Source organism: Budorcas taxicolor, chromosome 8 (genome assembly GCF_023091745.1).
Source record: "Budorcas taxicolor isolate Tak-1 chromosome 8, Takin1.1, whole genome shotgun sequence".
Lineage (NCBI taxonomy): Eukaryota > Metazoa > Chordata > Mammalia > Artiodactyla > Bovidae > Budorcas > Budorcas taxicolor.
In genome coordinates, this window is record NC_068917.1 from 34,705,078 (window position 1) to 34,731,749 (window position 26,672).

The window sequence follows — 26,672 nt, forward strand, 5'->3', positions numbered from 1 at the left end:
AATGCGTGGTCACGCAGATGCTTACCTGCTCTTTTCCCCTCTGCAAGAGATCAGAAAATAGTATTCATGCACCCTTTAAAGAAAAACAAACTACGCAAATATTCAGTCTGACAAAAGAAAAAGGAATGAAGAGTTGGAAAATCATGTTGCAAGAGGAATGACAGTTATTCTGCCTGCCTAGGAATTATTAAGGAAGTATTACATCATTACAACAAAAATATAAGAAACAAGTTAACTATCCAGTATTAGGGAAATGCACAGAAAACTGAGTATTTTTCAGGGAATAAAAATCAAGTTTAGAAAGATCATATAGGAAAAGGCTTATAATACAATGTCCAGCAAAAAAAAAAAAATGAGCTACAAAAAGTAAAATATAAGGTGTAACTTCAACAATGCAAAGGAAAAATTACAGGAGAAAAATACTTTAAGACAAAAATGTTACACTAGTGGCCTCAGGGTAATGTAATACTTTTTTGGTCCCTCCATCTTTTCCTTGTATTTTATGTACTTTCTAAAATATGTATCAGGAATGTATATTACATTTTAATCAGAAAACTACTTTAATTTCAAAATAAAGCAAACAGTCAGAATTATACAATTAGTGCATAGATAAATGTCATTTGGATACTTAAAACATAATTTTTTTGCTTAGAAAATATCAACACACTAATAAAGGCAACGTAAATTTATTGAGGGCATATATTGTAATCATATAATCTGTAATTATGAAATTATACCTAGTAGGAAGAAAACAAAAATTTCTGACATATTTCTATTTGAATAAGTATAGTCTTCTCTCTTTCCTTGTTCCAGAGATATTTTTGTCATTTTGCTATTCTGCTGCATGCTTTCATTGCTCAGTAATAAACAGCGTGCCTCCTTGTTTATGAGTATTTCAAAAAGACAGCATACTTTAAGGATCCCATAATGTAAAACACATGGAAGCCATTTAGTTCTCAAGAAAACTTAAGAGAAAAATAATATATTAAAAAATACAGCTTTTGTTACATGGTCTTTAGTGAAAAAAGTGAAAGTGTTGGTTGCTTGGTTGTGTCCAACTCTTTGTGACCCCATGGACTATATATAGTCCACAAGGCTCCTCTGCCCATGAAATTCTCTAGGCAAGAATACTGGAGTGGGTAGCCACTATTGGTCCTTAGTGCCAGTCAAATCATATTCAAACTTCTTAGATTAGTATTTTCTATTCATTTGGGTTATTTTCCTGTTCCAATATTCTTTTCATTGACTCCAGCATAATCTTCTCATCCACCTCAGTCATTCTCATTACAGTTGAACAGGCAGTCAGTGCTTTATACTATCCTAAATTTGCTCAAGCTGATATTTCTACTGACAGTTATTCTCCTAATTACTTTCTAGACAGCTTTATTCATTTATTCCTCCACTACTGAGCTCTTAAACTTTGCTGAATTCTAGAAATGAAATAACTGAATGAGATTCTGGCTTTGAGAGAACTTATAATCTTATGAGGGGTATAAAAAAAAAAACAAAATACAGTATTATCCATGATATGACTGGAACAATAAAAAATCAGAGTTAAGAGGAAGTGGGAAGGATGAGGATGGGAAAGAAAAAAGATGCAGACAAAAGGAATGGCATGTACAAATGTCAAGCCAAGAGTATACACAGAGGACACTGAAGAAGTTGAGGTGGGGTGATATATTAAGATGTAAAAGATAAGTGTGTATGGACAGTATAAACAGTTAGATATAATTTGTTTCCAATGAAAATTACATTTTATTATGGGTCAGAACCTTTTGGCATTAGACCAGAATTCTCAATAATGTGGAGGTTAAATATTGCTATTGTTTTAGTAACAACCTCATGCCTTATCTGATTGATTTACAAGTTACCTGAAATTCTTGTCTGAAATTCATTTGTATTTTTCCTGGCGTTTATATGGTAGTGGGATAAAGATGATGTTTAGGATGTGTTTTATTTACTTGATCTCTATTCTAGAAAACATTTCTAGAAGCAGAGATGGGGAATAGTGTCCAGGGTGGATATTTACATAGTTAAATGATTTGCAGTTGAGAGTTTCCATCTGTCTTTAAGGGCCAACAAAGAGTGAGGATTTGGAAAGATGTATATTTACTATAGATGTTGGAACAACTAAAATATCTGGCTGGGGCAAAGTTAATTTCATATATAAGGTCAAGAGAGAGAAAATAGATTCACACATTTGGAAATGAGTCTAACAAGAATCAACTTGACATTCTTAGTATACACTTATTTTATTTGTTCTCAGAGGAGTTAGTGTCCTTGAGTAGCACAGAATTCTGCTTACAAAAAGGCACTGGGTTTCATGTAGATAAATTTTTCAAGTTATTTGATCCTATTGACAAAAAAAATCAACTCAAAGATGTAAAAGAAAAACTAAAAAAGCACAGTGTATCTCTCCTGAAGGAATACTGGGTGAAATCCAAACAGAATCAGTTCGTCATAAGACTGAAAGCAAACAAACATAACACAACAGTTAGTATTAAGAAATTACTGGGCATTCCCATAATGATATCTGGACTTTGGGAATTAACATATAAATGGAAATGCATCTCCTCTGTTTATGTTGGCTGCTCCACAGTATCCGGAACAACCGGTTTGGGAAGTGGGAAGTCTGGCCTGGTCTCAGTCTACTGTAAATCGCTCTGTCTCTGTATCTCCATTTCCGACTCAGCAATGTGAGCGTTTGATAACGCTCCTAGGAAGCTTAGTCAGTCATTCATGGCTTTAAGTAAAAGTGTTACAGACTCTTAACAGTAATCATTTTAACCCACCTGCTTGTTAATGCCAATAAGGTAAGATAGTTGTGCTGGGATTATTTAAAAGTATCCAACACAGAAAGTAGTATCCTTTGGTGAATTTAGCCTTGTTGTTTAATTTATTGACTGCTAATGACAATATTCTGAATTCATTTTGTTTATTAATTAAATCAAAATGTTTGGGCAATTCCATTTTGTGCCGGCACCACCCTCCAAAGCCTGTGGATTCTCCTTGTCTATTGCCAAGTTACGGCTCACTAAAAAGACTGCTTTGTATTGTAACTGGAAGGAATACTGTTTAAAGAAATTCTTTCACTGTCTTCTTAAATTCCCTTTAAAGCTATAGTATATGTTAATATTGGAGAAGGAAATGGCAACCCACTCCAGTATTCTTGCCTGGAAAATCCCATGAACAGAGAGCTTGACATGCTACAGTCCATGGGATCACAGAAGAGATGATACAACCTAACGACTAAACAACAATACTACATTAATACAATACATGACAACCATTAAGATCTCTTGATCTTAAAAATTCCTCCAAAATTCCTAATCTCATCATGCCTGCAAATGCAGGAGACCAGGGTTTGATCCCTGGGTCAGGGACATCCTCTGGAGAAAGGAAGGGCTACTCACTCCAGCATTCTTGCTGGGAGAATTCTATGAACAGAAGAGTCTGGTGGGCTATGGTCCTTGAGGTTGCAAAGAGTCAAACATGACTGAGTGACTAACACTTCTTATCATGTATGAATCCAGATGACATTTTAACTGCAACAGAATAGAAGTAGTCAGTTGCTTCACTGAATAAGTTTCCCATCTTCTGTGAAATTGGTGTTTTTTTAATCTCACTTATAAATGTAAGCCATAACTTGGTTGGAAAGGAGGGCCATTAAAAATTACTGCCAGTGAGCAACTGAACAAGTTCAAAACATGCTTACCAGGACCCACAGGATATTCATCAGACTCCACTTTGAAGTACAAATCAAGGCAATGGACAATACTACGCTAATAAAAATCAACTCAAATAATAACCCAAAGAAATTATACCAATACAGACATCTAAGAAAATAGTTTCATTATGCATAAGCATACTGATATGAAAAATTCAAATGTCATTTCCCTGTGGTACCAGATTATCTTGAAGCGGGACACATGATGGTAGAGATGGCAGTTTAATTTCTGTATAATTTCATAGGCTGAAGGATGGTGGTTAGAGGGAGGGAACTGGACAGAGTGGAGGAAATTTCAAAATCCATTTCTAAGTCCTTATGTAAGTTTGGTCCCCATGAAAACTTGTGGGTTCATCCTCATGGGTCCAATGTCTACCAAAATAATCTTTGTCATATTCTAGTTCATTTTTTTCCACTGACAAAAATACACATAGAAAGAAAACTATAAATCTCAACTTTTCGTTATCCTGACTTTCTTCTCACATATTTATTCTGGCTTTTCCAAACTAACTTTTAAAAACTTCCAAATAAGGAATAATTGGAACAAGTATTACTTTATAAAGGAAACAGAAAAGATTTTTAAATAAAAAAAAAAGGAAATTTTAAAACTGAAGTAGTAAACTCAAAATTAACAAGCAGAATATAAAAGTTAAAATTCTCTTTCATCAAGCTTGTCAGAGCCGTAGTTCTTGGCAAACTCTTAACATAGCCAGAGTAAAGGAAAAACAAGTGGGCATTTTTCAAGACTTATTTCAATATATGGATTTTACTATTGAATATAATGGCAACCCACTCCAGTGTTCTTGCCTGGAGAATCCCAGGGACGGGGGAGCCTGGTGGGCTGCTGTCTATGGGGTCGCCCAGAGTCGGACACGACTGAAGCGACTTAGCAACAGCATAATCCCCCAAAGGGGCTTGTCTGAATTTTAAATACTAAATTTAATATAACAAGATGATGGTCATAGCAAAGCTTGATTTATTACTTCTTTAGCCAAGTGAGTATAATATCAGGCAGAAGTCTATTATTATTAGCCACATTTACTAGGCAGATACTATACTTTAACAAATGAATGCTATAAACATTGTAAAATAGCATATGCTGCAAATGTTACATTCACTGTCTAGTTGTTGTAACCTCATAACCCCATGACTGAGAAAGGAAGATAGCATATGTGAAAATGCTTTGTAAACTATGGTTTACAGTGCAAAATAACAATTCCAAGGAGAAATATTTTCTTAGACAAAAAAAAAAAAATGCTAAAAGGGTATTTACTTTTCCTGCATAGTCTTCTCTGCTCTTCCTCACTTAACAAAACTAGCTTCCAGCATCCTTGCCCCTATACAGCTTAAATATCAGTAGTAGAAAGTGTCTAACATTCAAAATGTATTTTCTGAATACTACCTAGTGTCCAAAATCTTCCAGTTACCGTTTCATTTTTTCATATGGAGCTCAAACTCTGTCTGAAAAGATGATTTTGTAAAAACAGGGTTTCTGGCATTAAGTCAATAGGAAGGTAGGAAATTGAGAGCATATTCTTCCAATTGCCCCAAATATGCTTCAGGTAGACACACGTGTACAATTTAACTGAGTGCTGGCCTGAGGTATGCTTCTGATTGATGTGAGGTGGCCACCTGTAGTGCTCTGTTGAAAAATATTCTTAGGACAGGTCTAAATTCAGCAGGAAAAAGTGATGTCAGTCATTAATTATGAATATACTATACATAGGAGGGAGGAAGGGCAATATTTATAATTTCTTGTGCTGAAACTTTCACTGAAGTATCTAGAGGGAAACTTTTAAGTTGAAGAATGTTTAAGGGAAAGTTAAACATCCATATGTGTATGTGGATATGTGTGTAGGAGGATGTGGGAGAGCTTGCTGCTGCTGCTGCTAAGTCGCTTCAGTCGTGTCTGACTCTGCGTGACCCCATAGACAGCAGCCCACCAGGCTCCCCCGTCCCTGGGATTCTCCAGGCAAGAACACTGGAGTGGGTTACCATTTCCTTCTCCAATGCATGAAAGTGAAAAGTGAGAGTGAATTCGCTCAGTCGTGTCCGGCTCTTAGCGACCCCATGGACCTACCAGGCTCCTCCGTCCATGGGATTTTCCAGGCAAGAGTACTGGAGTGGGGTGCCATTGCCTTCTCCATGATTTCAGGACTGTTTTTGTAGCTTTTATGTAAAGTCCAAAATTATTTTAAAATACAGTTTTGAAAAAATTCCCCACATATTTGTAAATTTTTCCTGTTGGTAATATAAACAAGAAGTAGGAAGATTAAAAGCAGCAAAAGACCATGCAGTGTAGCTTCTTGGAGGGGAATAAAACCAAAACCACTTTGGGAAAGTGAGTAGTATTTAAAAGTTCACATAGGGACAAAAAAATTCTGAAGGAAACCCATGCAGTTGCTAGGTTAGTAGTGATACTAAGGTATCTGATGCTGGGAAGGATTGGGGGCAGGAGGAGAAGGGGACGATAAAGGATGAGATGGCTGGATGGCATCACTGACTCAATGGACGTGAGTCTGAGTGAACTCCAGGAGTTGGTGATGGGCAGGGAGGCCTGGCGTTCTGCGATTCATGAGGTCACAAAGAGTCGGACACGACTGAGCGACTGAACTGAACTGAACATATCTGATAGCCATTTTTCATCTTTGAAATCTAGTTACAAATTAAAAACCGAAAACTTGGTTCATTCTTTGAAACAGTCTCCAGTTCTAGAATCTTATAATAAATCCTGAAGAAACCTAACTTTTCTCATTCCGTCAATCTAATTTACCCGTCTGGACATTGCTGATGATGTTCACTGCGAGTTTGCAGACTGCCTTAAACACCTCAGACACAGTGTTCCCAAGTCTGTATTGAGGATGTGCCAAGGAGAGGCAGAGGAGTATGCCCAAGAAATCAGTGTTCTCTGAGTACCAGGGTGGACTGCAAAATAATTATCATTTTCAACCAAAACCACATAAACTGTGTTATATATCAATATGTATTGTATATAATATTATAAATGATGTCTCTCTTTAAGTTCCTTTTTTTTTTTTTTTTTTAACTCTGGGACTTCAGAACCTCATTCCAGAATAGGAAAAGAAGATGGCAGAAACTAAAATGTGCATTTCTTTGTGCACCTAATGGAGATGAAAAACATCCTTTCATTCCTATGTGGCCAGTATCCCTGAGAGTAACAGATTCTGAAACTGACCATATGTGAGAATAGAATAGGTCCTGAAACCAAGAAAAATTCTTCTGCATCACTTCACAGAGGAAAAAAGGTTCTTTTCTTTTCCTTCCTCCTTTTCTTCAACCTCCTTACCCCACTTCCTCTCTCTTCTCCCCACCCTCCCTCCTGTTTCTCTCTCTTAAGTCAAGTGTCACAGTAACAGATATTAGGAAGAAAAATGTCTGTCTTTCTTAACTAAGAACTTAAGTTCCAGGTGACTGGGCATGGCTGGTGGGAAGCAGTGGAGGGATTGGGGTTCTATGTTCGAGTCCCTAAAGGCAATGTTGTTAATGCCTTCCAAAGCCAAAAATTAGAACCAGGACTCAGATGTACTTTGATTTACACATTAAACAAATGCTGAGTCCTAAATGATTGCTTGGGCGTTAGGGAGACAGAAGAAGTGCTTAATCATAGCTTCTGCCCTCAGGATTATTATAGAGAGGGAGAAGAAGATAGTCGTTTTCTTAACCAAACTGAAATATACAGCCAAGATTTGGCCCAAATACAAAGTGACAAATGAAGTCATGTACATATAGATAGGGAAACAGTGGAAACAGTGGCTGACTTTATTTGGGGGGGGGCTCCAAAATCACTGCAGATGGTGACTGCAGCCATGAAATTAAAAGACGCTTACTCCTTGGAAGGAAAATTATGACCAACCTAGACAGCATATTAAAAAGCAGAGACATCACTTTGTCAACAAAGGTCCGTCTAGTCAAGGCTATGGTTTTTCCAGTAGTCATGTAAGGATGTGAGAGTTGGACTATAAGGAAAGCTGAGCGCTGAAGAACTGATGCTTTTGAACTGTGGTGTTGGAGAAGACTCTTGACTGCAAGAAGATCCAACCAGTCCATCCTAAAGGAGATCAGTCCTGGGTATTCATTGGAAGGACTGATGTTGAAGCTGGAACTCCAATACTTTGGCCACCTGATGCGAAGTGCTGACTCATTGGAAAAGACCCTGATGCTGGGAAAGATTGAGGGTGGGAGGAGAAGGGGATGACAGAGGATGAGATGGTTGGATGGCATCACCGACTCAATGGACATGAGTTTGGGTAAACTCCAGGAGTTGGTGATGGACAGGGAGGCCTGGCATGCTGTGGTTCATGGGGTCGCAAAGAGTTGGACACAACTAAGCGACTGAACTGAACTGAACATAGGATTTTATTAGACTTTTACATTATGGAACTCTTTAGCTCCAGAGATTTATAAATATATCTTAAAGAATCATGTGCTTTTTCTGCAGAAAAATTGTGTCAATGAACAATATTTCAAATACCATTAAATCATTAAGTTTTATAGTGTGGTTATAAAATCACTGATTTAAGTGATGAAACTGGTGGCCTTCTGGCACCACTATTTTATCATCATCTTGTAAGATGGTAAGTGGCTTCCCTGGTGGCTCAGCTGGTAAAGAATCTGCCTGCAATGCGGGAGACCCGGCTTCAATCCCTGGGTCAGGAAGATCCCCTGGAGAAGGAAATGGCAACCCACTCCAGTACTCTTGCCTGGAAAATCCCACGGACAGAGGAGCCTGGTAGGCTACAGTCCATGGGGTTGCAAAGTCGGATGCGACTGAACAACTTCACTTTCATTTCCTTTCCTTTGTAAGATGGTAAGAGGCTACAGTATGTTTTCAGATGCTTACCCATGAAATCCTATAAAGGGCTTTGTTTGTCTATAAGCAATTACTTTTGTCCTTTTCTGCATTCTGAGCAATGACTGCTTTTCTCACTGAAATCCTATGTAAAATCTATCAGAGTCAATATTTTCTACCCACCTATTTCTGGCAGGAGGCATGGGCTCATAGGAGGAAACTGTGGAATGCTGGTAAATGTTCTCAAAGTAGTCGTCCAGTCCATTACCTTCCTTGTGGTGGTCTTGTCCACGATTACCATCAGCCATTGCAACTAAGATCCTAAGGAGTCAGTTGATTTGTAATTCACCCTACTCAATAGAAAGGATTTGTCAGTGTTGAAATGATCATTTCCTACTTGGGCAATAATAATTTCAGATGTTGTTTTTGTGAAAGTATGTTCCAGGCCTATTCAGCAACCTGGATATAGTTCATGCAGGACAAGAAGTTGTGTTGTGTGTGTGCATGCTAAGTTGCTTCAGTCATGTCTGACTCTTTGCGACCTCATGGACTGTAGCCCTCCAGGCTTGTCTGGCCATGGGATTTTCCAGGCAAGAATACTGGAGTGGGTTGCCATGCCCTCCTCCAGAGGATCTTCCTGACCCAGGGATTGAACCTGCATCTCTTGTGTCTCCTGCCTTGGCAGGCAGTTTCTTTACCACTCGTGCCACCTGGGAAGCCCTTTAATGTCTCACTCTTAGGATTTTTTGCTTTGCAATCTTCCAACTCTCCACAAGATGTGCCTTCATGGAGAGGGCAAATTGGTCAGCAGTATAGCTCTACTTTTATACATCACTTTCATGTAAGAATCAGCTTGAAGGATATTAGTTATTTCTTCAAATAAAGAATCCAGTGTTATGATTATGCCTGACCTCTGCGAGTAGAATCTGTTTTGTCCTCATGAGCCTTCCAAAGTCTGAACAAATCTAAGATGGTTTTGAGATATGACCACAGAGGCACTTTAGTTTTAAGGATGGCCATTCTAGTTCCTGGATGTGGCATGAATCATCTTGTGCCATGTTAGCATTCTGACCCAACTTTAAAAAGTTTTGTTGATATTATTATTAAAAAAGCTCAACACAGAGATTATGTTAAATGGCAAGTGACTGATGAGAAGTACATTCCAGTTTGAAGACTTGGTTACTTTCTTCAAAGGAGTGATGGAGTGGTCTGATTAAGTCAGATTTCTATGGGTAGAATTTGATTCTAAAAGAACTACTGAATATTTGGATAATAATTTATTATTAAAAGCAAACTAATGGCTTTTGCATTTTAATGAGTGACTAGTTGAGATTCATGTAAGTCAATTGACAGAATAAGATACAAATTGACTAGATAAATATTTCTTAAACTCTTATCAGTAATCTGTTTATATTACCTAACACCCCACAGGTCTTACCTCACAAGTGGGTTAGGAGTGAGAATGAAATGGCACAATTCATGAAACCTATTTACAGTGCCAACTGGTACATTGTACTAATCCAATAAATGCCAGGTGACATAATAAAATATTATTGTGTAAAATAAGAAAAATGAAATCCACACATGTTATATTCTGTAAGTGTATATATGCCTATATATGCAGGCAAAGACATAGAGAAACACCCAAGAGGATTCACACCAAATTGCCAGCAGTGGTTTCCTTTCGGTAAGGAGTAACAGGGAAGATGTGTTAAGGGTAGGTGAAAAGGGACTTTTGTTTTCCTTTATATAATATTACTGAAAGTTTTATAATAAGAGAGCATATATTTAAATTCAATAGGAAACAATAATATTTTAAAGGGATACCAAAATATCCACTGGTAGTTGTGTGATGAAATTATTCTGAAAATGTCCATTCACAATAAATGCACACTTCATGGTGCTGAGATATAGCACTGCTTGGGAATAACTTGGATCCAGAAGATACCCAGTGGTTCTTGTCTGAATGAATGGCTGGGAAACCACTTATGGTGACCTAGTCAAATGATTAACCCCTGTGAGCCATAGTTTCCTTATCTGTAAAATTAACATAATAAATATTGAGCACAGTATTTATTCCCTTTTTTAAAAAGGAGAGTTACTTGGGTTTTATTTTAAAGACTGAGACTTTTGAAATGTATGTTTGAAAATATAATTTTTCTTTATGAAATTCTATGACTAGTTTACACTGAGCACAGTTTGGATCAAGGTGTTTTGAGCATATATCTGTAAAGTCCTGGCAGGTGTAAGGATTTCTCATTTCTACTACTTTCTAGTAAGTTATCTAAGAGCCAACCTTAATTTCAGAGACTGTCTCAGGGAACTAAAATGCTACCAGTGCTAAGTTTTTAAAACTCCAAGTCATGAACACAATTGAGCTCCAGCATTGAACTCTGAGCCTTGAGCTAGTCAAGGCAGGGCATTAATTCATCAGCAGCTTTTGTACAAAAGTATGTATGGGAATGTTGGTGATGGTGGCAAAAAGACAGGGTACAAGTACTGGAAACAAGCTGATTTTAAACATGTTTGTCCAAATCTTGGTTGTTCCTAAGATAGATGTCTTTAGTTTTTCTTCCTCTTTGGAGGGTTTATGGTAAAAAACCACACAGTTTAACTCATTTGTAAATTCTAGAAGACAATCACACATGTACACTTAAACCTGAGTGTCAATATGGGCAACAGGGTTCTCTAAAGGGTGAAATGTAGCAACACAGGCTTAAAGCTCAGATTCTGACCCCAACCTAGCTTATCCCCACTCTCTCAGTAGTTTTGAGCATTAACAGCAAGCCTCAATGCTTTATCTATAAAAAATATTTGTGAATAATATATTTAGTTATGATTATTATAAGAATGGGATAGTACATATAACTGTTAAACTAACACAGTGCCTTCTACATAGAAAAGTCTCATGATAAGTAACCAAATACTAGTCTCAATTCCTCAGACTTCCTAAAGAAATTAAGTTCTGCAATTCTTTATGCTACTATAATTTGCTTGCACTAAAGCTGGGGAAAGGCTTCACAGGTTTCTTTTTTGCTTTTTATGGAAAGGTGGTCTCGATGGAAGATCTGATGCATAAATGCTGTGATGGTCAGTCTGATAGAAGAGGTGCCTGCACTTTCATCAGTCCCATCAAGGACTCTCCTTGTATGATCAACAGAACAGCCATGTCATTGACAGAACACCTATTACTGTCATCATTCTTACTGCTTTTGGATGCATCAATAATAGCTGATTTTTTTAATATTTCATTGGATTCTTACAATGCCTTATGAGAGATGCTTTAATCACTATGTTAACAGAAAGCAGAGTCCTAGAGTAGTTACATAACTTGCAGATGCCACATAGCAGTGAGTGAAAGGGCCAAGATTAGAATGAGGGTTGCTGAGAACTGGGCAGGCCCTCCCACCAGGGAAGATGGACTAAAAGTCTCTGCAAGAACAGAGTTCAGGACCTTGGCAGGCTGGTGGGCCCTGTGGTTTGTCTGCACTCTGACTTGCTCTAGGCTTGACTGGGAATCCCTGCTTGTCCAATTCCAAAGTTTAAGAAGGCTCTACCGAACCAGAGGTTCACCACTAGAGTAGTGACTGAACAGCTTTAAAAGATAATCAAAAAGGAATGTTCTTCAAAGAACTGTCCCTGCCCCCCTCCAAAAGAAACAAAAATAACAACTTGTCAGGAATCCCAGAGATTCCAGCCATGAATCACGGTTTCAGAAGTAGTATCTTCAAAAACTAAAGTCTTACGTGAGAAAGTGTTTTAATTATGATTCATTACCATAAAATGGAAGGTAAACAATGTTTTTATGCTACCAAGGAAGTAAACATAATCCTTTATGAGAAGTTAAAAAATCCTCATAAAGTTTGTGGTCTCTCAAGACTGAAGCAGTATGGTTGTACAACTTGAATGGAAGGTAATTCTTTCCATTTGGTGTACATTCCTGGGGACAGGGCAGGGCTCATCGGTTCTTTGATATGTTACTTTTTTTTAAAGTTTTTCATAAATCCTCTAAATTCTATGTGTTTCTACCAAAGAATAATTACTACCTTTGCCTACACTGCTGTCAGTTTTAAGTCACTGTGTAAGGAAACACAAACCAACATAATTTATTAGATTAAGTATAACAACATTCCATGTGCAAAATAACAGAAGAAGCTGCTGTTTAGGAATCAGATTTTCTCATCTCTTTGTCTTTATCACTAATATTTAGCCCTTAATTTGCATGGTTATCAGCACTTTTAATTCCTTGTACAAGACACATTTGTCAGGAGAAATCTCCTGAGCTTTATCTTTTAATCTCAGCAGTTATGTCCGATTTCTACTATGGCATACTGACATATTGGTTTGTAATCTTTCCCTGGCAAAATTATATCCCCGTCTTATCTTTTCAGCTGTCCTGTGAACTCATCAAGGAAAATGCCTTCCATGTATGACTTCTCAAGTATTTACCCAAGAGTTTTACATAAAGTTTTGTCCAATTACAAAAAAAAAACAACCTACATGATAAAACAGTAACAATACTACTGAAACAGTATTATGGAACAAATGATAGAAATCTCCTAGCCTAATTTGAAACATGTCCAAAGCAATTGTGAAATTAATTTAATGAAATTATTATCACTTTCTGAGGAAATATAAAGTAACTTTATTTTTTATTACAAAATAGACAAACCATTTGTTATGAGAAGGGGCATGGAAAAGATAGACAAGAGAAAGTATTGATAAAAACCAAATACAATTCTATCCTTTTCAAAAATTTTCAATTTATGTTCTAGTATTATTATGTGCCTTGTATTTATGTGTGTTTGGGTCTAGCCCTGGGTATTATCTAGAAAACTTTATTAAAGCAAGAGTTGAAGAATTAAGTGGAGTATTTGAATGCTTTAATAGTAAGACAAATAACTTGAAATTGTTTATCCCTCACTATTACACAGCTGCAAAAATAGTTGCTAAAATATGGGATGAGGAAACAATATTTTCAGATTAGTCATTCTTAATGGCACAGCATTAACCATTCCAGCATGACACAGAATTGACTAAAATTCCAAAAATCTGGAATGTGGCATAAATAGGTAGTATATACTTCATTCAGCATACTTTGTTGTTCTGAACAGTAATTATTTAGGAAAGCAAACTTGGGTGGGTCCATTAGATCCCTTCTAACTCCGGACTCTGATTCTTGAGTGATTACCATTATAACCTTATACATTTCAAAATTTTTCCAGAGTAAATCAACACACATAATGTTCAGTCTTAAACTAGAGGTATGGTACAGATGTTATTGAGATAACACTAAAATCCCTGGAACATCTTGTTAAAGAAAACAGCAGTATAAAATTTACTACTAACTGGTAAACACAGACTTTGACAGAGATTATTTACATTAATTAGAAAAATATTTCAGATATTATGTGACATTCTAAAACTTAGAACAGTATTTGATAAGCAATATTTTAACTCTTATTCTTAAGAAACCTTTGCAAGTGGAGTCTGCATAGATAGTAGAATGAAAATTCCAAATATAGGGCAGAGCCTCCAAAGACTGACTTTTTAAAGTAAGCATTTTGTACCAAATCCCCAATGTCTCAAGGCAGGCCTGGTACATTGTTGGCAGTTAATAAATATCTGTTGGTTATTGAATGAACCAATATCTGAAACTACCCATGACATGACATCATGATGACTTCTTTTTGTTGGTCCTTTAAGTACTGTAGGTAGGGGTTGTGACTTATCACAGATTTATAAAAATTATTCTGCATTTTGAAGAGAATTTATTGGGATGCAGACTAGAATGGGGGAAAAGCATAGTACATGGAGTCAGATGATATGCATTCAAATTGTGATTCTGTTTACTAACTAGCTGTGTGACCCTGGCCTGTTTCCTCAACCACCTCTAAGCCACAATGATCTCATTCCCAAAATGTGAAGATACTTCTTTCTCAGTTATGACCTGAGACTCAAATAATAATGGCAGATAGTAAAACACTCTGTGAACTGAAGAGCAGTGAACAAATATTACTGGGCAGACTTTGTACAAGACATCAGACATCTATTTCCAACTTTGTTATAAATTTCCTATATATATCCCTGCATTTGCTTATTGTATTGTCAAATTTCCTTATCTCTAAATTGAAAAATATTTTACCCATTGGGAAAATGTGCTCCCTCTCAAAAATATCCTGATGGTTACTCTGAATTGCCCTACTGTATCAAATATATGGGCTTCCCTGGTGGCTAGGTGGTAAAGAATCCATCTGCCAATGCAAGAGACATGGGTTCCATCCCTGCGTCAGGAAGATCCTCTGGAGAAGGAAATGGCAACCCGCTCTGGTATTCTTGCCTGGGAGATCCCATGGACAGGGGAACCTGGTGGGCTACAGTCTATGGGGTCACAGAAGAGTCAGACATGACTTAGCAACTAAAACAAAAACAGCAGCAATCAAATATATGCCTGAAAATTTCCTTTTCCAATATTTTCCTTCCCACACTCTTCCTTCCCACGTGAACATATGCTATTCATGTTGCTAACAAGAGTTTCAAGGTTAAGAAGTTTGGCCACAGAAACAGCTCCTTCCCACTTCAATCTCTTTCATCTTCCTTCCTTTAAACCTGAGTCTCACAGACGTCTAAGAGCTTTGATTGTAATATTTACAGATAAGAGTTAAGGTAATGATTCACAAAATCATAAAAGGAGATGAGAGAGAGACAATGAGAAAACCAGGTGTGTGTCAAGAACTCAAAGTGTTGAGATTCTATCTTAGAAAAGTCTATGGTGCCTTTTGTCAATGGTTAGCACATACATTTTAAGAGGAAAAGAAGGAAGTCTTAATTCCTGCAAGTGTCCAGAAAGTCTTGTACAAGACTAAGGTGTTTCATAGGAAGGAGTTCTGAGGGCAAGACCCAAGCCTAATAATTCCAGATCATCCAGAAGAAAAATCTGTGAACACAAAGTAATGAGCATAAAATGTGGGTCAGGCATAAGTCCAAACAGGCTGACTCAGTGCTCACAGGAGAGGGCAGAAAAGAACATACAATTCACAGAGGACTCACCCCAACTTCTCTTCAGGAGGATGTTAGGAGACAGAAAGAACTGTACAACTACATCTGTTCCACATTTATAACAAAAGTGCCAAGTCTACATAAAAACAAATATGTTGCTTTGCAATTATGCTGAAGCTGGAGGTTTTAGCACCCACAAGAGTTACATAAAATGGGGGAAAATTATCTCATTGGCAGGGGAATATACCTGTTTTTGATTCCTTCCCTCTAAACTCCCATGGCCAGTGTTAATGTTATCATTTGCTCAGTGGAGACCTTTATTAGAGGACAAAGTTGAAGACAAAAACATCTGCTCTGGCATAAATCCTCCCAGATGCATATATAACTATGCTTCAACGTAGAAAGTATAGTCAATTTAATAATCTGCTCCTGCTGTTGCTGTTTCTGTTTGTTATTTTTAAATGTATTTATTTATATAACATAATCATCATATATAGCAAGATCTGGCTTGGGAAAACAGATTTCTATGACATTTTCATGGAGAAAAATAAAGGCTAGAAAATACCTTTCACTGAAAAATAACAATTTTCTAAAAATCTTACAAAATTTTTCAGTACACTTGGCTTGATACACAATTAATATAAATAATAAATGGTGAGTACAAGAGATTTGAGAGCCCCAAATGGCAACCCACTCCAGTGTTCTTGCCTGGAGAATCCCAGGGACGGGGGAGCCCGGTGGGCGGCTGTCTATGGGGTCTGCACAGTCAGACACAACTGAAGTGACTTAGCAACAACAGGAGAAGCAAATAGGCTCCTTGAACTTTTATGTTGTGTATTTTGAACACCTGGTTAATTACCAGATATAGTAAATGTGCTTACTGAATAATTATTGAGTAATATGTATAACCTGTGGTGTGTGTATATATTTAGTGAAATATCGTAAGAGTGAATAGAGTAATGATATCTTTGCCATGCATACATAGAACTATGTATGTATGAATCTCTACATGTTTGCTTTCAACATCTGGTGCATTCCAGTTGGGAAGAAAATGAATACTTGAGGCATAAAAAGTAAAGTTCTTAAGTAGACCAGTTTAAGAGATCTTAAGAGAGGTTTTTGGAGCCCTTTTGTTGATAGTGTGGTAAAAATTCTGAATGTAGGACATGATCTCTGAAGAATGGCTTTTTGTACAAATATGTTTGCCAAGATTACTTTATGCTGTGGAATTTATTCCCTCCCAGAATTCCAACTGCAAAAAGAGAGGAGCTAGGGTAACATTACCGGTTACTTCTTCTTCATGCAAAGCCCCTATAGATAGGATGTATGTAGAAGTGGCTGAGGCTCCTGTTGTTACTTTCCTCATTCCCAAGCTGGTGGGAAATGCGGTTTTGTGGTGTGGTCATCTTAAAAGGATTTGGGAAGGAATCATTTCCTCCAACCAGTTCATTGTAAAAAATAAACCGAGGTCCAGAGAGGTTAAGTAATTTGCCCGAGTTCACGGCAAGTAAATAAAGTGTCTCTCTCTAAGTACATCCGGGATAACAAGTATTCTAGGACCCTTGTTAGCCCCATTGTCCTATTCTTAGGCTAACGTTTGCAAACAGCACAGAAAACAATTGCAGATTGAGGACTGAGGGGGAAGGGTAGGAAGTGGTTATTAGCAAATCCCTGGGCCTGGGGATCACCTGCTCTTTCGGATCAACCGTGAAACAAGCTATTCATGAGGACATCGAGGACGACTGAGCCATTGTTTTCAGAACCAGCAGTGGGGAATCAGCTCCACAGTGGCTTGGGGGTTGCACCAAAGGGCGGGAGCAGCAGTGGTGTAAGAGGAGTGAGCCAGGAAGAAGGGCTGCAGGGACCCCGCCGCGCCACCTTTCGGCAAACCAGGAAGTGTTTTTGCAATAAGCACGACGGACCGACCCACGTTTGGAAACGAAAGTGTAAACTGCAGACAGAAGGCCTCAGATGCGTGCAGTAACTGCAGACCCTCGGGCGGGTTTACGCCTGGGAGGCTGTGGACCGGCAGCTGAATGGTCAGAGCCGGTAGCAGCGAGTTGGCTTCAGAAAGTACACAGAGCAGGGCAGGCTTTCCGGTCTTAGCGAACTGCGAACTGCGACTCAGCAGTCTCCCGTAAACAAGCTTCCCGCAGCTACATCCATATGCGCGCCCGCTGCGCGCCCCTCTCACCAGTGTTTCCCATGCACCCAGCCCTCTGCTCGGCGCCCCAGTCGCCCTCTCTCCCCTGCTCCACCTCCCGGGTCTTGCTGACCGGGTTCCCACTCCCACAGCCGGGCGCACCACACTCACCATCTCTTGCCTGAGGAGGTGAAGCTTGGTTTCCAGCCTCTCCAGGGTGCTACTGGAGTGGCTGGGTCGTGGGGAGCCAGAGGTTGGGGAGGATGAAGAGGAGGACGACAAGGAGAGAGGGAAACTGCAGCAGCTGCTGCTGCTGCTGCAACCGCTGCCGCCGCCCCCGCTCCCCTCTCCGGGGTCTCTGTCCCTCTCCGGGGGAACCGGCTCCTCCCCACGGAGCGAGCGCACTAGGCTCTCGGGCACTTTGCGTCCCAGCTTCAGCTCGATGTCTCTGAGGTCGGGCAGCGGGCCGTCTTCCATGACTTTTCAAGAACGATGAAAATGGTAATAAAATACCACCGATGAGAGTCAGCAGCGGCCTCCAAGGCTGCCTGGAGATCGGCACACCCCTCCCGAGCCCGGGTGTCTGTCCTCAGTGGTTCAAATGCACTGTCCACTCCATAGCCGCCTGCGCGCGGTTTAAGTCCTGAAATCCGCACAGGACGCGGCGGGTCGCAGCCGCAGTTCCCGGGGCGCTGTGACTCGCCCAGCACTTACAAGATTATAAAGCCCTCTTCATCCTCTTCCTTTTTGGCCACCCCACTGCAAAGTTGAGTTAATTGATATTGCAGAGAGGGGGAAATTCCGAGTGCTAGAGACCAAAAGACAAGAGAGGGAAATGTCTGTTTCAGCTCTATTGGGGGAAATATTCACGTTATAAAACTGTCCATTCACATCCCAGCGCCATTCACCGACTGCCCATCTGGTACCATGCGACACAAAATAATGATGTGGCCACACTCCAGGGTTGTTTCATTTCCCAGCCATATGTCTTCAAGCTTGTGGTATATTCTGGATTATCAGAAATAATTTCTGGTCCACGAGAGAAGAGGTCTGTCGTGTGCCCAGACACATTAAAAAAAAATAAAAAAGTTTGCTTAACAGTTTAACGGCTTCCTCAATGCTGCAGAAATTCCCATCTCCCCATTTAGGCTGTTAGATCCAAGTCATTGTGTTCCTCCAAGCCTCGGAAACTTTAAACTCTGCTGGCAGGTGGACCAAACCAGGGCCAACCCTTGTACCGTAAAGCATAGGCAAGAAGAGCAACAGAAAATTTCCCACCCCTGCTGCTCCCTGTAGTTTCAACGTCCTATCTTAGTTGAAAGCACCTACACTTTGATTAGACTTAAAGGTTCAGTTTTTCAAAATTGCCGGGTAACTACAACGTCTAGAACTGGTAACAAATATTAGAGGCAGAAAAATGTCTTTAGCTATAGTATCATTCCCCATCCCTCATCTTCCTATATGGCAAAAATTTTGCTTCAGAGAAGCCTCTCCTAATAATTTTGTACTAATGTAAGGTGTAATAATTCCACCAAAAGTTCATTGAGAGTGTACAACCAAAGTTAATCGTCTTATCAAACGTTACACTATGGCAGCACAAGCAAATGTGAAAAATTAAATAGCCAGAATAATCTATATGATTACTGAGTGGTAGATTTTAAAAGGGGAAAGTTGCTGATATACTTTTACCTTAATTATGGAGGAAGAATATTGAATCTAACTGGTAAAAAGTTGTCTTTGGTAATTTATCTTTTTTTTTTTTTTCCAGCTATTTAAAAGAAACCCAAAGCATGCCATCTATGGATCTGAGAAACTTCTACCAAATAAGTTATTATGAACTCTGTAGATTATAGTTTTGATTTAACATTGAATTTGTGTTAAGAATCTTCAAGCAGAGGGTACTGTTTTTCAGTCTACTAAACTACTATTTGGGATTCCATTAGGATTTTTCAAAATAGGGACCCCTCTCTTTCTGGGACAAATAAGTACTTGTGTTCTTGGTCTTTCCCAGAGATATCACTCAGGTTTTACACATATGAGAACATGGGCAGGTACATCTCAGAGTATGTTTTTAGCAGAGCCATATCCAAGAAGCCTAAGGATAGAAAATAGGCCTTCTCAGTAAAATATTTCATATCGGGGAGAAAGTTGCTAGAGTTCTCTTGTCAGCATGTCAGAAATTATAGGTTATTTCTTCTCTTAGAAAGAAATGAAATAAAAAGCTGTAAATTAAGTGACTCAATCAAAGGGGAAAAAACTAAATCTCACCTCACTGATAAAACTTCATGCTTTGTCCTGTATTTGGAAAACCGCAAGATCATTGGGTAGTAATTATAATGAAGAGGTTTTTTTTCTTTTTTAATTTTTTTTGTCATAAAGCCCTTACAAAGTTCAGCATAGGGCTGGTTGAGAAAAGTAGCATACAAACACAGTATCTAACTTGAACTTGGTCCATAAAAATAGTTTATTTTTAAATTAACATCGATGTAATTGTACAAAGAGGAACACCTCTTTGCTGTGAGTCAAAGACAGTAAAACGTGTGTTTGATACTGAAGGTAATTAAAAATTAGAAAATGTTTTTTTTTCTGTTTTAGATTTCTGCAGAGAAAGCATCTCCAAAAGTAAAACTATGATCTATATGTAAATTAATACTTCGTGCCAGTGCAATATAAAACAAACATAAACTTTTTAGGAAAAGTTTAATTATGTTACACCTTTAAAATTTCTTATTAATGCTTTATGACATTTTAGTTTAAAATAGAGATGTTTTGAATGACAAAATAATCATTTCCAAAACATGTTAGAATCACAGTAGTCTTAGTAGGCTACTAATAGATGGTATGAACGCTGTCACTACTGCTTTATTTGGTTTGATCTGAGGACATTCCTGATCTAAAATGTTCAAAAATAAGGGTCTTTTTTACTTTGGGTCTTGAGAATATTTTGTTTTCAAGATTTTTCTATGATGAAAAAAAAATGTGTTAGAGCTTTAACTAATTGCTGTTAGCCCTATATCACACATTGATTTGGGGGATTAGTTGACAAGAACTGCAGTACTGGGTCTAGGATTCGGGCTGAGGAGGAAATAAGGTCATCAACAAGAAGAAGGCACATGGGGAGTAAAGAGAAAAAAAATAGGAGGGAAAAACTCTTCAGAGCAATTTTTTTTTCCTGTATTTCGCTAAGCCCTCAGTCTTAGCAGTGCTGACTTCCTATCCCTGCTTTTCTCATCCATCTCCAACCTCCTCTTATTTCCATAATTGATTGTATCTTCCAGCAACAACCTAAATTCAGGATGTTTCCCCAAGCCTAACATATTGAAAAGTAAAATCCTAAAAGTTAGGATTACTGTATTATTTGTATTTGTAATATAATTTTCTAGACCCAAACTACTTGATTATATGCATCCTTTATCTGACTGCATTATATATGAGCTGTATTTGCCCTTTGTCTGTTTAAATGCCTAAGGAATCTAGGACTTCCCTGGTGGTTCAGATGGTAAAGAATCCACCTGCAATTCAGGAGACCTGAGTTTGACCCCTGGGTAGGGAAGATCCCCTGGAGAAGGGAATGGCGAAACACTAGGTATTCTGGCCTGAAGAATTTCATGGACAGAGGAGTCTGGTAGGCTACCATCCATGAAGTTGCAAAGAGTCAGACACTACTGAGCAACTAGCTAGGAGTCTAAGAATGGTCACTAAACTATGCGGAACTTTAAGAGACTGGGTTTCTTCCCTAGTTGGATTATGTTCACAGAGAAAGAAAGAGAGCCTCTTATTTATTATCATTTTAAAAAATCCAGTAGCTAATGAAGTGGGAACATTGTTGAACTCAGATGACAAGTTTTAAAGGAATGCCTCAGTCACAAAAACAGAGTGATGTGATGTAAGCTTCACACATTCCACCCTTAGAACACTTCCTGGTATGAGACAGTGTTTAGGGCAAAAGTACACTCTCTAAGACTGTATGTTGTGAGTAATGTCACTCTTTAATCTGCTGCTGGCCTTGTGGTGAAAGGGGAAAAAAAAAAAAGGCCTCCTACCTTCGCTCTGTCACTGATTGAAGTTTTCAGCTTTCCCAGCTCTGCTGGCACAGAGCTCAAGGATTAGGACAAAGTCTCTAACCTGAGATTCTACTCCCCATAGTTCAGAGGACTATCAAGCAGTTAACAGCCTCAGGTTACCTTTAATAATTTTAGGAAGTGTCTTTTATATTTAATGGGTGTGGGGTTCTTTAAATCTTTGTTTTAAATGTGTAGAGGTGTTGTTCCTCCTTTTTTTGTTGTTGTTCAGCTGATTATGTGTTTAACAAGGAAGGTGTCAGCAAAACTGAAGACTGTTGATCTTATTCATTACATATCTGCTAAAGCTGCAAAGATTTTTCCCTGCCTGTTTATTGTCATTCAATTTGTGTATAATTTTGTAGCTGAGTTGGGTCTGTTTATCAAGTAAAATCATCTGGTTTGTTACCAACTTGAAAACATGTGTATTCTTTATATATCCATCTAATATATTTCTGAAATCTCTTCCTAAGAAGCATAGATCCTTTAAATAGTACTCTGATTGGAATCTAATTAATATTTATAACCAGAGCTAAACACTTTCCTGAGAGGTTCACTAGACAGTGCTAAAGTAGGTCACCAGCATTTAAGTCTGTCTTATCCCCTCTTCATAATCCCTGTCAAATCTCTCTGCCTTCATTGTTTGTAATAGTCTTTTATTTCCTTTTACTTGATGTCCTAAACTCTGAATTTCTACTGAATGGTGCATAGCAGGGCCCAGAAAATAGATATCTTTAATAAACCTAATTTGCTCTTTTCTTCTGTAGCCATCCCAGTTTGAATGGACTTAAAGGTTGTTTCAGTGGAGTGCTGGTAAATGTTTATAATTAGCTGTTTGAAAATATAGAAATAGCTGACTTGTAGCTTTTGACAGTTTTCATAATGTAAATATTTCTACCATAGCTGATTTCAAGCTTCCAGTGTGAGTTGGAAAAAAATGGGCAGTAGTACATTTTTTTCCCTACTGTTTCCATTGAACAGATAAATTGATGTAAGTAGTGTCAAGAGCACGGATTGTAGTAAATTGTAGTCAAATAATTAGGAAGTGATGAGTTTTGATATTCATTACCTTTGTCTTAGTATAATTCACCTAATTTAAAGCTTATACAATGTAATTTTAAAAGTTATGGCTGTGTTTAGCAATTGGCTAACAAAATTCCAATTGGTTGCTATAAACTGGTATGGGCTGGCTCCGGTGTACCTGTGTCTCATAAAATCTTGGGGGATGGTCATTAATTATAGTTAAGAGATAAAAACTAAAACCAGAGAAAGAAGTGCAGCTTTAAATCCAAGGGCTGGGTAAAGTGGTAATGGGAAAGTGAGTCCTGACGTTGGAGCCAGAAGTTTAGAGGACTCATAAAACTGTGTTGGTTTCCTGGAGCTGCTTAACAACACAAATGGAGAGGCTTGAAACAAAATTGTCTTACAGTTCTGAGAATAAGAAGTCCAAAATCAAGGTTGACAGAGCCATAAGGCCTCTGGAGAGTTTAGGAAATGATCCTTCCTCACCTCTTCCAGCTTTTGGTAGCCCTGCATATTCCTTGGATAGCATAACTCCAATCTCTGCCTCAGTCATCACATGGCTATCTTCCTTCTGTGTCTGTATCTCAACTTCTCTCTGCTTATAGGAGGTCAGTCATTTTGGGTTAAGGACCCATCCTACTCAAGTATATCTTCACTTAGCAAAATAAAACAGTAACAACTGTATCCCCAAATAAAGTCACATTCTGAGGGATGATTTTCCAACTCCCAGAGATACTGAAGGACAGGGGAGCCTGGTGTGCTGCAGTCCATGGGGTTGCGAAGAGTTGAACATGACTGTGTGACTAAACGGGAGTGTGATAGGGCTAGGATTTCAACATAGCTTTTCCAGTGACACAATTCAACCCATAACACTGTGAAATAATGTCTGGTCTTACAGATTTGCTTCAGGCATGAGGCTGTGAATCACATGAAAGAACTGGAAATTTATTTTTATTTGGTACTTTTTTATTTTTGGTAGTGATGTATAGAGGTCACCTTAAAGGTGGAAAGCCACAGAAAGGAAGTAGTTAAAGGACTCTTTCCCTTCTATTAATAATCACTTATGAGTTAGATAATAACAGCTATTAGCTTGTATAGACTAGGAAACTTTAATCACTGAAACATCCTGATCTTGAAATGGCATAGTCTTTGACATAATTCATATAATCCACTTTTGATATCTTTCATCCAATACCTTGACAATTTCTGAAATTGAATTTGAGGTGGGCTCTAATAGTGTATGCTGCTGCTGCTAAGTCACTTCAGTTGTGTCCGACTCTGTGCGACCTCATAGATGGCAGCCCACCAGGCTCCCCCAGACCTGGGATTCTCCAAGCAAAAAATACTGGAGTGGGTTGCCATTTCCTTCTCCAATGCATAAAAGTGAAAATTGAAAGTGAAGTTGCTTAGTTGTGTCTGACTGCTGGCAACCCCATGGACTGCAGCCTACCAGGCTTCTCCGTCTATGGGATTTTCTAGGCAAGAGTACTGGAGTGGCTTGCCATTGCCTTATAACACTAAAACATAAAGGTGGCACTAGTGGTAAAGAACCCACTTGCCAATGCAGGAGACTTAAGATACGGGGTTAGATCCCTGGGTCAGGAAGATCTCCTGGAGAATGAATTGGCAACCCACTCCCGTATTCTTGCCTGAAGAATCCCATGGACAGAGGGGTCTGGTAGGCTACAGTCCTTGGAGTCCCAAAGGGTGGGACACAACTAAGCAACTCAGCACCAGCAAAACATAAAAGGACTAAAGAATATCATCTTTCTATGTCCTAGCTTAGAGGCAAACTTATACATTTGATTTGAAAATGATTTGACAAATTTTATTTGAAGTATTGCTTTTATAGAACACAGAAGCTAAGCATATCAAACTAGAACCTCAATCACGGTAGAAAAAGGCAATGGAATGCTCACAGAGAGGAAATGTCCAAAAGTTTACAGAGACCTATGCTTTTACACAAAGATTTCTACCTGTAGATGTGGCTCACGCCATGGAATTTGAACCTGGATACACGGCTTCAGGATCAATGCCAATTTCTGGCAGTGTCCTATGAATATCTCAATATCTATCTGTATTTTAGGCTTCTAGTTTCTCCTTATTCTTAGGGTTACAGGTACTGACAGAAAAGCAAAAATGCCTTTCGAAAGCATGGCAGGAAGAGAATGAGGAAAACAAGTTTTATGCATTTTTAATTTCAAAAAGATCATAACGATTCTCTATAAAGACACACATAAAGTGAGTTAGTATATTTGCGAGTGAAAACTCAAGAACTTCTCATAGTAGAGTTATATCGATCTTAGTCTTAAGACTTAAGAGCATTACTCAACAGTTGAAATGAAAACCTTGTTGCATGGAGAGTCAGAGAGAGAGAATATAATTTTCTTTCAGAAGTCTGTATGATTCAATGAGAATACTTATGTGACCAGAATGAGACATATTGAGCATATGCATCTTATATAAAAGATAATACTGTAATTACATCTTCAAATATTAAGGCTGAAATTTACTGGTTATAACACCCATTTAATGAATCAGGCAAGAACCTTTTTGGAGTTTTAAAAAGCACTTTTAAATCAGAGCAGCACAAATCACAGTGACAAAGTAGAGAATGTATCTGTTCTATATGTCTGCATCTACAGCAGAAACTAACGCAACATTGTAAAGCAATTATATCCCAATAAAAAAGTAATTTAAAATAATTTAAAAATAAAGAGGAAACTCTGAAAAATAACTGGCTAAAAGAATAAGTGTTATATGTTAGACATTATTTTGTGAGATTCTTTACATGTTTTGTATCGTTTAATCCTCAAAACAACCCAGAGAAGCAAATGTTATTAACCCTGATCTCAAAAGATTCATTTGCGGCTCCAAGAGGTGAAACCACTCACTTAATGTTCCAAGAGCATAAGTGAGAAAGCCGGGATTTGCCCTCAGCTATACTGACCCCCAGGGCTTCCCTGGTGGCTCAGCTGGTAAGGAATCCACCTTCAATGTGGGAGACCTGAGTTCGATCCCTGGGTTGCAGGATCCCCTGGAGAAGGGAACAGCTACCCACTCCAGTATTCTGTCCTGTAGAACTCCATGGACTGTTCCATGGGGTCACAGAGCCAGACACGACTGAGCAACTTTCACTTTCACTTTCATACTGACTCCCAAACTCCTATTGCTTCCATGTTTTATTTTTTGAAGATAGGCATTAGCCCTCTTTCAGAACTGTTATGGGTTCTACTGCTACACACATATTTTTAAGAAACCAACATTGAATTAGTGCTTCCTGTGTTCTTAGAGAAACTCATATTCCAAAAGAGGTAGAGTTAAAAAGTAAAATAGATTAGAAAAAATAAAAGTGCATTCATGGGAGATTCATTTACAGTGCATCATTAGGGAGCGTTAGGGTGTTCTAGAATGCTGTTCCCATTCTCCACCTTTGATTTCAAATGAATTATTACTCCTTCCTCTCGCATGGAGCTGGAGTTTGAGGCTGAATCTGGCACTTCATGGAGCCCAGATTTAAATAAATGTGGGAGTTAATAATTTGGTTCACAAAGTGATGGCCCTATAAGAAATGATAGACATGGGCAAGCAGAGAGGTCATAAAAAGGTCCTGTCTGAAAGCTTGTGCAATAGTCAGCGCTGTGCAGAAGGGTTTACGACCTTTTGTCCAGGGAGTCTGCTCTTTTCCAGTGTGATGTGACAACTGCCTAGGGCAATGCAAATTCATGGGGTTAGAAAAAGCCCAAGGCCCCCAGCCATTCCAGAAGATGAAAGGCAACTGAGATGGCCTGGCTCAATCTCTTCTTGCACCATATATACCCAGCCCACGTGGTGTAGCTGATTTTGCAGTAGCTGATCCTCCTTTCCATAACCTTTGGCTTATTGCTTGAGGTTATGCTTTGGTACTTC

General features: G+C 38.5%; 1 protein-coding gene across 1 annotated transcript in view; it reads right to left on the reverse strand.

Annotated features, from left to right (window-relative positions):
• The window catches only part of LURAP1L (leucine rich adaptor protein 1 like), a 46,467-nt gene extending 28,311 nt beyond the window's left edge, over nt 1–18,156 (reverse strand). Inside the window, exon 1 of the mRNA XM_052645395.1 lies at nt 17,851–18,156. Within this exon, the coding sequence (XP_052501355.1) occupies nt 17,851–18,156 (306 nt within the window). The remainder of the gene's footprint in view (nt 1–17,850) is intronic.
• Nucleotides 18,157–26,672: the final 8,516 nt, after the last annotated feature.